Raw genomic sequence first — 16,330 nt, 5'->3', positions numbered from 1 at the left:
ACAGAGGGGATTTGGGGGGTAAAGACCCCTCATTATGCCGCGGGATAGCAGCGTTTTAGCAGGGGCAAACATGCCCCTGTTGAATATAAGGTGAAAAGCGAGTTTTAATCTCGATTCAGATTCTCTTTAACTAGTACACTATCCAGCCACTACATTTTACTCATACTAATATGTTTTGAAGGATTGCTGAAAACAGCGTTTCTGATATTGAAACAGTGAGGTAAACTTTTTAGACTACCTGATGTGTGAATAATTATAAGAACCTTCTCCCAGGAAGACTGTAGCTATTGCCCTCGGGATACAATGGCCCATATTCTATTAACGTTTCTCCTAAGTTCAGTAACTAAAGGGCAGCAGACCCTGCGACTGCAGGGGGAAGCAGAGCTGTAAGGGGGCCCAAACTATTAACTTACCCCCTCTGATAAAGGGCTCCATCCTTAAAGATCAGGTGTTTTTATGGCTACACTTGTTATGGGTGTGAAGATCATTATGTCCACACTTGTTTTATGACCCTTGCAAGGTGGGCCCCCAGGCTGTGTGGGTCACCAGGGGTAGGGAAAGGGTAGTGAACATTGGGGGACCCCATCAAACTTTTTCTGGGGGGCCCCATGATTTGTAGTTATGCCCCTGCCTGTGTTCTCTCCAATAAGATTTTTTTCAAACTTTAAGGATAAAATATCTTTACAGCTCCCACCAAGCAAGAAAATACACAAAATAGGCTTGATGTTACTTTTTTTACCAACTTTTTAGTATGCTTTCAATTTTTTTATTTGCCAAGTGCTGAAAAGTAATTTTTTAGATAAGATAACAATGATCTCCTGGGAGAAAACTCAAGAGAAAATTAGACAAGGGCCTTTGTTTCACAGTTGGGTCTTCTCCCTGGGGGTCTACACCGGGGTCCTCTCCTGTACTCTTTTATTTGAACTGATTAACACATTTTGCCCAATCCTTTTTCTCCTAAGTTTTCTCCTAGGTGATTTTTTATACCTTCTCCATAAAAACACCTTTTAAGCCCCCAGCTAGGAAGCACTTTTTCACCTACTTTTTCAGTTGCAGAGTGCTGAAAATAATTCTAAACAAAAGATTAAAAATGATCTCCTAGTAGAAAACTTTGGAGAAAAAATGAATTGAATAAGGACCATAGTTTGCTCTGCTGTCACCCTAATGGTGGCCACTAATGATCCAATCTTTTTCATCCAATCTTACCATTTCTATGTAATATAAAGGGAACTGCCTACATTAATCATTCAATATATTCACTCAATTTACCCTTATACTACATAGATTTGGTAAGATTGGATGAAAAAGATTGGATCATTAGTGGCCACCATAAGAACAATTAGAGAAAAAGTAAACACCACAAGTACTTAATCATACTGCACACAACCGTCAACAGGATATTTATGAAATGTCCAGCTATGTGGAGCTCTGTAAACATTTACCTTCCACTGTCATTAGTCCACTAATGGCATTGTAGCTCATCAGGCCTGCGTGTGGGTGCCCTGGTGCCAAATTGTGTGAGGAGGCAAAGGTTGGCCAGCAGATGCCGCTTCTTCCACCTGGCACAAAGTACAACAACAAAAATTTAAAAAATGTATCCTCTATAATAAAACCTAACTGTCCCTGCGTCATCCTCTTTCCCTGTCTGTGTGTCCCTGGCTTTTTTGTACTGAGCATGTGCGCAGCCAGGGCAGTTAGGACATAGGGCCGGATCTGACAGTTTGCTGTGTGTGGTTCACAGAGGTTTTCATTGCATTGTGGGAAATAACAGCTTTTTCCAACTGCCAAGCAAGCAGCTCCCTGTGTGCATATACTTCAGACAGTGGTGGGGAACAAGCAAGCGGGACGCGTACGTGAGCACATTGTGGGGGATAGCGGCTGTGACCTAGCGCCTGTTTTTTAATGGGTGGGCCTTTTTACTAGTCATTACCAGTATATAAATGCCTTGTTTGCACCTCTCAGTCTGCTATCTGCTTCCACCATTTCACTGAAACAGTCCGTAGCAAAGTTACTAAGGGCCTCCTAGTAGCAAAATGCAAAGGCCATTTCTTCTATGATTTTCTTCAGCCTTTCCTATGCCTTTCTTATTTGATAATTTTCTTTTCCTTTAGGGCCCGTTTCCACCTGTGCCGCACGCGTCAAAGAGACGCGCAGCATCACTTCCGGGTGTGCGGGATCGCAGGCGAATCCCATCAGCCATGCCATGCACGGCTATGGGATTCGCTGCCTCCCGAGCGAATTCTGCGGGTGGTTCCGGCCAAATCGCTACCGCAAGCGATTCAGCCGGCGGCACCATAGTCCCCTATGGCAGAGTTTCCCCGTGCGATTTACATGCGGGGAAACTCTGTGGAATCGCGGCGGTTTCTGCATAAATGGAAACGGGCCCTCACACTTTCTTATCACTATCAAGGCCCTAACGAATTCTTGAATTTCCTCTTCCCAGTCTGCAAGTTCTTTCACTGTCTTTTACTCTAGTGCTAACTCCACTGGCTATTTACAGTATGTTCCACAAGGTTCAGCTTTTTGACCCCTTCTCTTCTCCATGTATACCCATAGCCTGTAATAATTGATATGCTTACTTGGCTTTCATTATTACCTCTCAGCCGATGATTCACAAATCTTTCTCTCTACTTATGGGGCTTGATTCACAAACCCGTGCTAACTGTTAGCACGGGCGTGCTAAACAGTTAGCACGTGAAGTGCCGCTCGCGGACTTTTGCACACGATCGTAGTAAAATTTAAAATACATGTAAACACATACAAATAAGATGTATATTTCTTCCAGAGTAAAATGAGCCATAAATTACTTTTCTCCTATGCTGCTGTCACTTGCAGTAGGTATTACAAATCTGACATTACCGACAGGTTTTGGGCTAGTCCATCTTTTCATAGGGGATTGTTAGCATTGCCTTTATTGTTTATAAAGACATGCCCTGAAAAGGACTTATACAAAGATGCTGGCCAGCCTCCCTGCTCGCTGCACACTATTTTCTCAGTTGGATGGAGCAACCACCATTTGCTAAGTGCTTTTGAAAATAAAGAAAAACCCTAAGAACTCCCCATGAGACTATGGGCTACCCCAAACCGGTCAGTTCTGTCAAATTTCTACTACCTACTATAAGTGATAGCAACATAGGAGAAAATTAATGGACAGCTCATTTTACTCTGGAAGAAATGTATTTCTTATCTGAAAGTGTTTACATGTATTTTAAATTTTAGGATTTTCGCAGTAGTGGTCCTTTACGTCAGACCACCTCATCTGCATACTGCTTCTGGGTCTATGGTTTAATGAATTAGTGGTACCGCTGAATTTGAAATCAGAATTTGCATCCTATAGGAGAAGGTTAGTGTTAGGCACAGGGGATGAGAGATTAGTGTCAGGCAAAGGAGAGGGGAAGGTTAGTGTTAGGCAGAGAATAGGTAAAGGGTAGTTTTAGGCATAGGATAGGGTAGTTTAGTGTTAGGCACGGAATGGGTGAAGGGTAGTTTTAGGCACAGGATAAGGTAGGTTAGGCATGGAATGAGTGCAGGGTAGTTTTAGGCACAGAATAGGGTAGGTTAGCATGGTAAGGGTGGAGGGTAGATTTAGGCAGAGGATAGGGCAGATTAGGTATGGATGGGTGGAAAGTAGGCACAGGATATGGTAGGTTAGGCACAGGATGGGCAGAGGGTAGTTTTAGGGACAGAATATGGTAGGTTAGGCACAGGATGGGTGGAGGGTAGTTTTAGGCACAGGATATGGTAGGTTAGGCACATGATGGGCGGAGGGTATTTTTAGGCACAGGATATGGTAGGTTAGTCACAGGACGGGTGGAGGGTAGTTTTAGGTACAGGATTTGGTAGGTTAGGCATATGATGGGTGAAGGGTAGTTTTAGGCATAGGATATAGTTAGGCATAGGATAGGTGGAGGGTAGTTTTAGGCAGAGGATAGGGCAGATTAGGCATGGATGGGCAGAAAGTAGTTTTAGGCACAGGATATAGTTAGGCATAGGATGGGTGGAGGGTAGTTTTAGGTACAGGATATGGTAGGTTAGGCACAGGATGGGTGGAGGGTAGTTTTAGGCACAGAATATGGTAGGTTAGGCACAGGATGGGCAGAGGGTAGTTTTAGGCACAAGATATGGTAAGTTAGGCACATGACGGGCAGAGGGTAGTTTTAGGCACAGGATATGATAGGTTAGTCACAGGACGGGTGGAGGGTAGTTTTAGGTACAGGATATGGTAGGTTAGGCATGGGATGGGTGAAGGGTAGGTTAGGCATAGGATATGGTAGGTTAGTCACAGGACGGGCGGAGGGTAATTTTAGGTACAGGATATGGTAGGTTAGGCATGGGATGGGTGAAGGGTAGACACAGGATATGGTAGGTTAGTCACAGGACGGGTGGAGGGTAATTTTAGGTACAGGATATGGTAGGTTAGGCATGGGATGGGTGAAGGGTAGGTTTAGGCACAGGATATGGTAGGGTAGGCATAGAATGGGTGAAGGGTAGTTTTAGGCACAGGATATGGTAGGTTAGGCACAGGACGAGTGGTGGGTAGTTTTAGGCACAGGATATGGTAGGTTAGGCATAGGATGAGCGGCGGGTAGTTTTAGGCACAGGATATGGTAGGTTAGTGTTAGGCAGAAAGGTTGGAAGGTTTGTGTGAGAAGGAGGAAGGGTAGAGGTTGCAAATTCTGATGAAGTTGTAACATTTTTTCTCTACAGGTAGCAATTTATGCAATATGTCAGAATATGCACCCCATAGCAGAAGAATGGTAGAGGTTGCACATTCTGACAAAGTTGCATTTATTTTCACCACACCGGACCAGCTGAACAGCAAGGCAATTGGCATTGGTTTTAAGAAAATAAATATGGCTGCCTGAATATCTCTCACACTACAGGTTTACTTTAAACTGCTGAGAAAATGCCATTTTGTCTAAATGATATTTTATATGGCCCCTGGAAGTTATTGCTCCTTACACATCGTTCCTTGGCTTATTAAATAAACTATCTGTCCTTGTGCACATAGGCCGCAGGGATGTGTCAGAACTGGGAAGGTGGGCCTACAGACCCCATGCTTTCTCTTATCCCTTATGTGTGTGCAGAGCTGGGCAGTACCTGTCAGAGGACGGTGGCTGCGGTGCTGCTCAGAGAGGAGGAGGTTGGGGTCACTGTTGGTCAGACTGTCGCCACAATCGAAGCTGGGGCTGCTGCCAACAACCAGGGCATTCTAAAAATAGGAAGAAAATATTTTTGTAAAATATATCAGTAGTGTTACCAATCTGGCATGGTGATGAGAATAGGTGATATACAGGTGAAACTCGAAAAATTAGAATATCGTGCAACAGTCCATTTATGTCAGTAATTCAAGTTAAAAGGGCATGCATGAAAAAAAGGCGCCAGGAAAAAAGGGCTCGGCTGGATAACTAAATGGCACCGGTCTATAACGAAATCTTCGTTAATGGTAAATACAGTTTTTAAAAACAGACGGGAGATAATAACGAAAAGATATTAACTTTAAAAATCATTACGTAATTCAACAATACAGCGTCAGCTTTACCCAATCCTACTCTCACACAGAATCCTCACCTGGTGGTGCCAAAAATGAACCACTCCCCTGGTGGCACCTAAACCTAACCAACACCGGTGGTGCCTAACCCTAATCTCCCCTGGTGGTGCCTAACCCTAACCACCCCCCTGGTGTTGCCTAAAACTAATCACCACCCAGGTGGTGCCTAACTCTAACCACTCCCCCTGCAGAAACACCCTTTTACACATAGAAACGATATCTTTGATAAAGTAAAATCTGTATATACAAACCAAATAATGACAAAAACTATAACATTGCAAGCTTCAAAAACGATAAAATTCTTCAGAACTATAATGTTCTAATGTTGTTAACATACAGTATATTTATCAGGCGTCCTTTTTTCTGCTTTTTTTGCCCTGTTAACGATAATTGCATTAGAGTCTTTGGTGGCGCCCTTTTTGTCCACTAGCCACCGGGACCCTTTTTTCCTGCTACCCTTAAAAGGTGAAACTAATATATGAAATAAACTCACTGCATGCAAATAGAGATATTTCAGGCCTTTATTTGTTAAAATTTTGATGATTATGGATTACAGCTTATGAGACCTCCAAATCAGAATATTAGACCATTAGAATATTGTGAAAATGTTCAATATTCTAGGCTCAGAAGGGTCAGACTCTAATCAGCTAATTCATCCAAAACACCTGCAAAGGGTTCCTATCTCATATAATTTGCAAGTGTCCCTGCGTCTGTCCCTGTGTCAGTGTTTTTTTGCACTGTGAATGTGCATGGACAGACGCAGAGACATTGCCGAGAGCCAGAGGAGGACAGGGCCAGAAGGGGCGGGTGCGCGCACGACGGAGTGCGACGTGCGGGCGCAGGTGCGCGTGGCAGTCGCGTGCAAAGGCGCATGTGATTGCATAGCGCGTGCGCGTGCAAATGGCGGATTAGTGACAGACCTAGCCCGTTTTTAAACGGGCTAAGGTCACTAGTTTCACATATTAGTTCCACCTTTTAAGTTGAATTAAATGGACTTTTGCACAATACTCTAATTTTTCATTTTTCATTTCGCCTCTTCTCAGGTTCTCTTTAAGGCTTTTAACCTCCTTGCCGGTTATCCCGAGCTCAGCTCGGGGTAACCTGCGCAGGAGGATTTCTCAGGCCCCGCTGGGCCGATTTGCATAATTTTTTTTCCTACACGCAGCTAGCACTTTGCTAGCTGCGTGTAGTACGCGATCGCCACCCCTACCCGCCGATTCGGCGCTACCCCGCCGAGCCGTCCCCCCCCCCCCCAGACCCCTGCGCAGCCTGGCCAATAAGTGCCATGCAGGGCTGAGGGGTGGATTGGGATTCCCTATGACGTCCCGACATTCATGACGTCGGTGACGTCATCCCGCCCCGTCGCCATGGCGACCGGGAAAGCCCTGCAGGAAATCCCGTTCTGAACGGGATTTCCTGCTTACTCTGATCGCCGAAGGCGATTGGAGTGGTTGGGGGGATGCCGCTGCTCAGCGGCTATCATGTAGCGAGCCCTGGGCTCGCTACATGATTTGAAGAAAAAAAAAAAAGTGCTGCGCTGCCTCCTTGCCGGCGGGAATTAGACCGGCAAGGAGGTTAAACAGTTTTAAGCATTTGTCTCCCCGGAGTGACTCTTCCCATTCATCTTAATCAACACCAAGCATGGGAATCATGGAGGGGGAAAAGTTGATCATGCTTAATAAAATTGGAACCCTTCATGCAGTGATCTTCAAATTCTACTCAGTATATTTTTTGTTCTTCTTGGCCAACAAACAGATTAAAGCACATATCTGGCATAGTGTTCTCCATAGATGGGTTATGCACACATACCAGTTTTGATTGGCCATAAACTTGATTTTTTACCAAATTGATTTTTGCATCAAATTAGCTTTTTCACCCAACTCAATATTAGACAAGACAAGACATGACAAATAACATTTATATTGCGCTTTTCTCCTGGCGGACTCAGCACTAGGACGCGCTCTATAGGCAGTAGCAGTGTTAGGGAGACTTGCCTAAGGTCTCCTACTGAATAGGTGCTGGCTTACTGAACAGGCAGAGCTAGGATTTTGGCATCACAAAAATATAATGGAATTTTTACAATACTTAGAATTTTCACAAAAGTGTGAACTTTGTTGTTCTCTCTTGTCCATTGACTTCAATGCATTAAGAAAAAATGTCTGCCCATAAATTTTTGCATATATACTGATTTGTTGGGAAATGTATATTCTCATGCCCATGGATTTCAATGCATTTAGTGTAAATTAGTTTTCTCATACCCATATATTTTTGCGAATATTCTCATTTTTTTGCAAAAATTATGGTGAAATGAAAATGGCCATGTTCCGCCATTACTATTGGCCAAGTATCATTCAGATGGTAGAAATGGCCAGTCACAGGTTGGAGTTGGGGTGGGCACACATTATACAACGTGTGTAGGGAAAGGTGTAGTGGAAGTAATGGTTGGTTTGCCTGCAGCGTAAGGTTTTACAGGCCTCTATCAATACCAAAGTATAACCCTTTCTTACCGAGATGTCAACAGTCTTATTGGAGATTTCATGAGACACCGATGCAGGAGTGTAGACAATGGGAAGTATTCCCATCCCGTTTTCTGCCAGAACCACCTCCGAAATCTGTACAGAGGATGTAGTCTACAAAGCAGAACATAGATTAAAAAATAATTTAGAGATCATTTCTTAAGATACTTGGTACAGCCATAGAGCAAATGCCCTCAGTCACTTACCTGGATGTAGATACCATAATCCCAGCATCTCCATAATATGAACCCCCTAACCAGTGAGCAAGTTGGCAAACCATCTGCATTCATGTAGACTCCGTATAGCCCACCATGGGCCTCGTTGTTGTACCACTGTGGATTGGGATTGGCGAAACCTGCAACATCAACAGTCAGATGCTAAAACTCTGATGTCTGGTCTTAAGCAGCAAAGAACAAGAGAATCTTTACCATTGTCTGGAATTCTGACAAAGACTTTCCACATCCAGCCTGACCATTGTAAGTCAGAAAACTGATTGAGTTCCTGCAGAATATCTACCAGAGAGCACCAGATATGGAAATGGCATATTTCGAATCATCTAGCGGATCTATAGGAATATATGGGGAGCTCTTTCAGGAAGGTAACTAGGGGTGGTCAATGAGATGCTAATAATTGTGGCCTCCATGAAAATTGAATTCTGATTTTACACAGATTGGAATTGGAAAAATCAAATGCAATCCCTGCCAATTTTGCTTGGCCTAATTCTAAGCTGCACACAACACAACATGCACCTAAGCCAGTATTATAGTAAAGTCATTACCTGGAACTTGAGCAACCGGCAACCAGAAGTCTCAACTAACCGGCATGCCTGAGGGGATAATGGAGAGTTGGGGGGGGGGGGGGGGGGGGAGAGTTCCAGCCATAAAATTCTCAAGATCCTCCAGCGACATCCTGTAGCACCTATCGGGCTGATAGCAGCTTCCAGCATCCATGCACATCTCCCAGTGTGTCACCTGACCAGATGCTGGTCAGGTGACACACCGGGAGCCATGCAGGAGGATGTCAGAAGGCTGCCAGTAGCCTGCAAGGAGCTATAGGACATTTCTGGGGGCTTGTTGAGTATTCTATTCCACACAAGAGGGTGGTACGGTTGTGCTTTTTTGTATGGTTGCTAAGGCAGCCGGCAATTACATGTATCTGGCATCAAGCAATCCCTGCCAGTGCCAGATACAATGTATTAGCTGTATTAGCATTTCACTGATATGGATGGTCAAATTTGCCAAATTCTGAATCCAATGAAATTCCAAAATTTGGCCTTAAATCCTGAATGAATTCTGAATTTCATGGATTTGAGTCTGCATTGCGAAACTGCAAAATTTTAATTTATTGCAAATCTATTTTCAAACTGACCATAGGTTAATTATGGATTTGCAAAAGGGTTACAACTTTGGTTAGAATCTTTAGATACAATTTTTATGTTTTCGCATTTAAGTATTTGTTCTGGTGTTGCTGGATAGGACATCCAGCAACACCAGAACAAATACTTAAATGCGAAAACATAAAAATTGTATCTAAAGATTCTAACCAAAGTTGTAACCCTTTTGCAATCAGGACGATTGTACAACAACAAAATTAGACATTTGTAAAGCGATTTTCTCCCGTAGCACCCAAAGCGCATATGCTTGTCTCAGATCAGTACATAGCCTCCTGGGCGTTACGGACGAGCTCAGCTCGTCTAGTAACGCTGCAGGGCACCGCTCAGGCCCTAATGGGCCGATTTGAATAATTTTCTTTCAAACACGCAGCTAGCACTTTGCTAGCTGCGTGTTTGTTGCGATCGCCACCGCTCGCCGCCGATCTGCTGCTACCCGCCGCAAAAGAGGGCCCCCCGCAGACCCCTCGCGCAGCCTGGCCAATCACCGCCAGGCTGCGCTATGGGGTGGATCGGGACTCCCCCTGATGTCACGATGTCGATGACGTTATTCTGATCGTCGCCATTGCGATGAGGAAAGCCCATACAGGAAATCCCGTTCAGAACGGGATTTCATGTTTGGTGTGATGGCCGGCGGCGATCGGAGGGGTGGGTGGGATAGCGAAGGGAGGGGGGAAGCATGTAGCTAGCACTAGGCTAGCTACATGTAAAAAAAAAAAAATTAGCTGAAAAAAAACCTCCCGCGGCAATTAATCGCCGTGCACCGCAATTAATCAAAGCTTCATGCGCCGCAATTAATCAAAGCTCCAGGGAGGATAGTGGTGCGTACGGGAGGGATGGTCAAGTTATTGGATCTTTTTGATCTGAGGTTGTGGGAGGTGTGTGAAAAATCCTTCAGGTATCCAGGGCCTTGGTCTTGTAGGGATTTGAAGGTTAGTATGCCAATTTTGAAAAGGATTCTCCATTTTATGTTTAGCCAGTATAGTGAGCAAATGATTGGTGTTATGCGGAAATGGTGGGGTTAGCTTGTTAACAGTCTTGTGGCCAGGGCTGCTCAAATCCGATCAGTGAGACATCTGGATAGTTGCTATCCGGATATCTCCCAGTTACCTGTGCGGGGTGGGTGGGTGGGGATCAATCTTACCTGTCTGACGTCTTCTTTGGTCCGTCCCTCGGCGCATCCCACGATGCGGTCCAAGCGGTGGTCACGTGATTACAAACACTTCCTCCTTCTAGGTTGAAGGAGGAAGTGTTTGTAATCAGGTGACGCGCGTGGAGTGCATCGTGGGAGGCGACGAGGGATGGAAGAAGAAGACGTCAGACAGGTAAGATTGAGCACAGGTTTACTGGGAGATATCTGGATAGCAACTATACGGGTATGTCCCGGATCCGGATTTGAGCAGCCCTACTTGTGGCAGCATTCTGTACAGTACAGTGTATTGAACTTCTCATGTATCTATGCTCCTCACCATTGTCTGTTTTGTTTTATGTATCGTAAAAAAAAAAAAGATGTTAATTAAATGATAATCTGCATTTGGATTCTCACCATTACAAGGTTCGCCGTTTATACGATATCCGGCCCGTTCAAATCCAGCCACCACGTTATCCTGCAGGACGATGTCGCTGCCTTCGTTGATCTGGATGTGGAAGTTAAAAAAACAATGTTTTCCCGCCTTATACTTGACAACTTTTGTTCAAAGTAACTTTATTAACAAACTCTGCACAGGCTAGTAAAATGTATCACGTTTGTCAGGTCACCTAACAGAGAGGGGTTCATTTACTAAGCAAACCTACAAAATAACCCAGAAAACCTGGACTGGATTCTTTTTTAAAGTGAACCCTCAATGAAAGTTATATGGAAGCTGCCATATTTATCTCCTTTTAGGCAACACCAGTTTCCTGATTAGCTGCATGCTTGTTTCTGGTGTACTTCAGCCACTGCTGCAGCCAAATAGATCAGCAGGGCTGGCCAGGCAACTGGTATTGTTTAAAAGGAAATATATATATGGCAGCCTTCATATCATTCTCACCGTGGGTTCACTTTAACTATTTGCTATAGGGTAGCAAAAGCCTGAAGTCGGCACCTGGGTCACATCAGGATATGGCGATGATTGCTGAAAGGATACTAACTTTGCAGCTGTACAGTGGCAGCTTCATGAACACGTCTAAGACAACCAAGATCTGCTAAAGAAAGTTGTTACAGCAGGTGTGTGCATGTGACTGCAATTACCTCCCTGCTGTTTCCCAAACATTTCAGGAGTCCCTTTATATTCTGATATGACCCAGCAAGGGATTTCAGGCTCTTGCTACCTGATAGCAGATGTGTGCTCTTAATAATCTGGTCTAGGATTGAAGAATCGTTAATGTTCTGTAGTGTTCTCCATCTACAATAAAAAGCCCAAGGGGCAATCTTGGTAATGACAATACCATTAATTTGGCAACTCAGAACACGGAAAGTTAAAGGGGCACTACAGCGAAAAACTGTAAAATTTAAAATATGTGCAAACGTATACAAATAAGAAGTACATTTTTTTTCCAGAGTAATATGAGCCATAAATGACTTTTCTCCTATGTTGCTGTCACCTACAGTAGGTAGTAGAAATCTGACAGAAGTGACAGGTTTTGGACTAGTCCATCTCTTCATAGGGGATTCTCAGCAAGGCTTTTATTCTTTATAAAGATATTCCCAAAAAAGGATTTAAACAATGATGTTGGCCAGCTTCCCTGCTCACTACACAGTTATTTGGCAGTTGGACAGAGCAACTGCCATTCACTCAAGTGCTTTTGAAAATAAATATATCCCGGAGAATCCCCTATAAAGAGATGGACTAGTCCAAAACCTGTCACTTCTGTCAGATTTCTACTACCTTCTGTAAGTGACAGCAACATAGGAGAAAAGTAATTTATGGCTCATTTTACTCTGGAAAAAATGTACTTCTTATTTGTATATGTTTGCACACATTTTAAATTTTACAGTTTTTTGCTGTAGTGCCCCTTTAGGCTGTCAAACTTGCTAGGTTGCTTCGTCAGGCATGCTGGGACGTGTGGTTTGATGATAGTGGTGTAATAGGTCAGAAAATGCACCCTTGGTCAAAGCAATTCAAAGTTGTTGTAGCCAGGCCCAGATTTACTTCACAGGAGCCTATAGGCACAGATGTCCTGGCACCTTAGAGTTCACCCTCCATGAACGTACAAACCCCCACCAAACTGCACCGTAAGAATTTTGGCTGCCCCAACTGTCACTTCTCCCTCACTTTCCTTATCCGTCATAGATAGCTACAGAGTCAGCTACAGGTGCCCCCAAGTATTAGGTGGCTAGAAGAACCTCAGAATTAAGTAGGTAGAGGTGCTCCTGACTGAAGGGAGATCTCATCGGTGGACTGCTGAGACACTCTCAACAGGACTCTGCATAGGGAAAGAGAGAGAGTGGCACTCAGAGACAGGAGGGAGCCACCTTTCCATGACCAGCCGCCAGTTCCGTATGGGAAATCCTGCCCTGGTTGTAGCATTTGGCCTGGGACCAGCTACGGGCACTTTTCGTCAAATTGCAAAGCTCCCTGAGCAATCGCGATTTGGCTACGGCAACCCAAAACACTGCAAGCTGCGTTTGGGATCGTTCCACGATCAAAACCAGTGATAAGTAAAAATGCTAATATTCTTTTTGCATTCATTTTAGCAAAATTAAAGTTAAATTTGAATATCGAGCAAAAATGGCATAAAAAAATAAGTGTTATTTTTTAGAGTGGAAATATTGATTGTTTTGCGTTTTTGAGTAAAAATTGTTTGCAATAAAAATATTGTTTTCACACACTTTTTTCGCTTTTCGCTGTAAAATATGTTTTGTTTGCGTTTTCACCAAAAAAATGCACAAATGCAAAAATACAAGCTATTTTTGCAAAAAATTTCTCGATATCGAAAATAGCATTTTCGATGCGAAAATTACTTTTTGTAAAAATTCGCAAGCAACATCGATTATAATGCTGTGGGTGGGATCAACCTGTGGAAATCCATTGGTGTAGAGCTTTGATGATCGTCGGCGATGGGCAAGCACTTCAAAAGTGAACCCAGTGGGTCCCAGGCCTAAATCTCCTTCTGTGCCTGTTCTAGAAGACATTTCATTAACACCTTCCAATCCTATGTCGGACTACATCTGACATTAGCCTTTTCCAGCATAGTTCCTATTTTGGACATAGTTTGACATAGGAAAAATGGCTGCCACTAGGTGGTACTGTTCACTGATAAAATCAGATCAAAGTGTTGGACGTTTGATTGCTGCGGCCTCGTCCTCCATCGCAATGTCACCTTATTTAAGTATTATGTGGGTGCATTTGTGCTAATCACTAGGGGGCGCTGTTTCCAGATCTAGTCTGATACAGCGTTATCCAACGCTTTGACCCCATCCGGTACCAGGTTGTGTCCCTTAATTATGAGCAAGGGGCCAAAACTATGAGCTGGTGCCAGCCCCGCCCCCTCCAGCTGGTCACTGGGTCACAAGCGGTCTTTAAAACCCTCAGTGCCATTGGCATGAGCAGAGAGTTCCCTCTGCCCCCTGAAGCTCTAGAGGGTCAGGGTGTTAAACACGTAGATTATGCAGTGTTGGCTAAATTTCCCATTGCACTTTGAGGAGAGATACTAAAACGTAGTCCTTGCCGACCTCATCACTTGTGGTTACTTCTGGCGGATTGCAGGCTACTAAAATAAAAAATCTACAATAACTACAGATAGCCTTCTGTCCCTGTCCTTACATCACACCCTGTGCAGTTTTGGAGAGGCCTCATTACGAGTACTGCCAATTAACTTCTATAAAAAGGTACCTGTATTCCAGCATGCCACAGGATGTTACTTGTCTCCATCCTGCCTTGGTATGTGCCGGGCCAGATGGCGAGCGCTACCAGATTTCTTCTCACATTTACTTGTGCTCCCGTTATACGGATTCCTGAGCAAGGGTGAAGAAAGCAGAAAAATACAATTACATACCTTCCAATTTTTTGAACTAAGAAAGAGGAACACTTTAAATAGGAACTGTAACCAAATAATGAACTTCATCCCAGTCAGTAGCTGATACCCATTTTCCCCTGATAAATCTTTATCTTTTCTTGAATAGATCATTAGGGGAGGTTTGTATGGCTGATATCATGGTAAAACCCCTCCCACAGTGTGATGTCAGCATCCAGGTCCTGACATTTTCCTGTCTGTGAGCCTTGTTGCATTCTGGGAATAACAGCTCTTTCCAACTGCCAAGCAACCAGTATCTCCCTCTTTGCATATGTACATCTGTAAAAAAAACAACCTTTTAGCCTATCGCATTATTAGGGGGTGTGGTTATAGACAATGGCAGTTGGTCCTGTCTGGTTTTATTTATGTCTGCTAGTAGTAAAGATGATTACATGCAGGCAGGCTGTAGCTGAAACAATCTGAACAAATCACATGACAAATATCAATAATTTCTTGATCTCTCCTCTATTTTTTTAACTTCTCACTTTGCAATGTATTGATTTATTTGTTTCCCCTTTTTTCTACAGTTCCTCTTTAAGACACGCCTCTGCCACACCTCTAACCACGCCTCCACTAAGGGCTGGTTCACACTGGCTTCTGCTGAGCTTCTGCTCAGTGTCTCGCTCAAATGCTGTGTTTTTTCTTTTTCAAGAATGCTGGCGTTTAACAGCTAAGCTTTTCATGGCTTTTGAAGGCTTTTAAAGTGAATGGGAACCGCATTTTAAAAAAAAAAATGAATCAAATACTTACCTAAGGAGAGGGAAGGCTCTGGGTCGTATAGAGCCTTCCGTCTCCTCTCTCGGTGCCCTCTATCCTGTGCTTGCTCCCCCCCTTTTAAAACCCCCACCAAAAGGGTATTTGGAAGTCTTCGGGAGCCGTGTCCTCCCGAAGACGTGCGGCTCCATACTGCACAGGTGTGAGCGTGCAAGAGAGCGTGCTTGTGCAGGTGCAGTACAGGGCTGCCCTTATTCAGGAGCACTCAGGCTCCCTGAAGACTTCTGAAGCCTCCTTCAGCCGGGTAAAGCAGTATTTAACTAAATTAGTCAAATACTGCTACCGGGCGAGCCAGCACTGGAAAGAGGGGACCAGGAGAGGAGCGGGAAGGCTCTATAGGACCCAGAGCCTTCCCTCTCCTTAGGTAAGTATCTGTCTCATTTTTTAAATGCGGTTCCCATTCACTTTAATGGCTTTCAGGAAAGCGTTGTGTTTTCTTGCCTTTTGTTGGCTTTTGTAGGAAGTATAGGGAAAGGCTAGGCTTTTATGGGCTTTCACTGGCTTTCAAATGCCTTGCTTTTGAGATGAGACGAGACGTCAGGATCAACTGCCAGGCTTTCATGAAAGCCTGTAAAAGCTTGTACTAATAAGGGCTGGTACACATGGGCTTCACCTGATCTTCTGCTTAGTGTTTCATTCAAACGCTGTGTTGTTGTTTTTTTTTCAAGAATGCCAGCATTTAACAGCTTAGCTTTTAATGGCTTTTGAAGGCTTTTAATGGCTTTCAGGAGAGCGTTGCATTTTCTGGGCTTTTGGTGGCTTTTACAGGAAGTGTATGGGAAGGATGGGCTTTTGTGAGCTTTATTTGGCTTTTATGGGCTTTCATTGTCTTTTGCTGGCTTTCAAACGCCTTCTAGAAGCTGCATGTTGCTTTTGAGATGAGATGAGACGCCGGGATCAACTGCCAGGCTTTCATGAAAGCCTGAAAAAGCTTTTACTAAACGCTCCCATTCACTTGCATGGGAGGACGGTAGATCCCTAAAAACGTTACTTTTAAAACGCTGCGTTTAATGCCAGCAAAACGTCTGTGTGAACCAGCCCTTAACGATCCCATTCACTTGCATGGGACGGCAGTAGATGCCATGTTTATTGCCAGCAAAACGT

The 16,330-nt window shown here is 44.0% G+C and overlaps 1 protein-coding gene across 2 annotated transcripts in view; it reads right to left on the bottom strand.

Annotated features, from left to right (window-relative positions):
* The window catches only part of LOC137519138 (fibrocystin-L-like), a 249,410-nt gene that overhangs the window by 26,647 nt on the left and 206,433 nt on the right, over positions 1–16,330 (bottom strand). For both annotated transcript variants that reach the window (XM_068237922.1, XM_068237921.1), the window contains 6 exons: positions 14,272–14,393; positions 11,004–11,094; positions 8,274–8,422; positions 8,059–8,181; positions 5,101–5,212; positions 1,443–1,559 (listed from right to left, as the gene is read on the bottom strand). In XM_068237922.1, coding sequence (XP_068094023.1) covers positions 1,443–1,559; positions 5,101–5,212; positions 8,059–8,181; positions 8,274–8,422; positions 11,004–11,094; positions 14,272–14,393 — 714 coding nt within the window. The remainder of the gene's footprint in view (positions 1–1,442; positions 1,560–5,100; positions 5,213–8,058; positions 8,182–8,273; positions 8,423–11,003; positions 11,095–14,271; positions 14,394–16,330) is intronic.

Source organism: Hyperolius riggenbachi, chromosome 5, assembly GCF_040937935.1.
Source record: "Hyperolius riggenbachi isolate aHypRig1 chromosome 5, aHypRig1.pri, whole genome shotgun sequence".
NCBI lineage: Eukaryota > Metazoa > Chordata > Amphibia > Anura > Hyperoliidae > Hyperolius > Hyperolius riggenbachi.
This window is presented reverse-complemented; position numbering and strand designations above follow the sequence as displayed.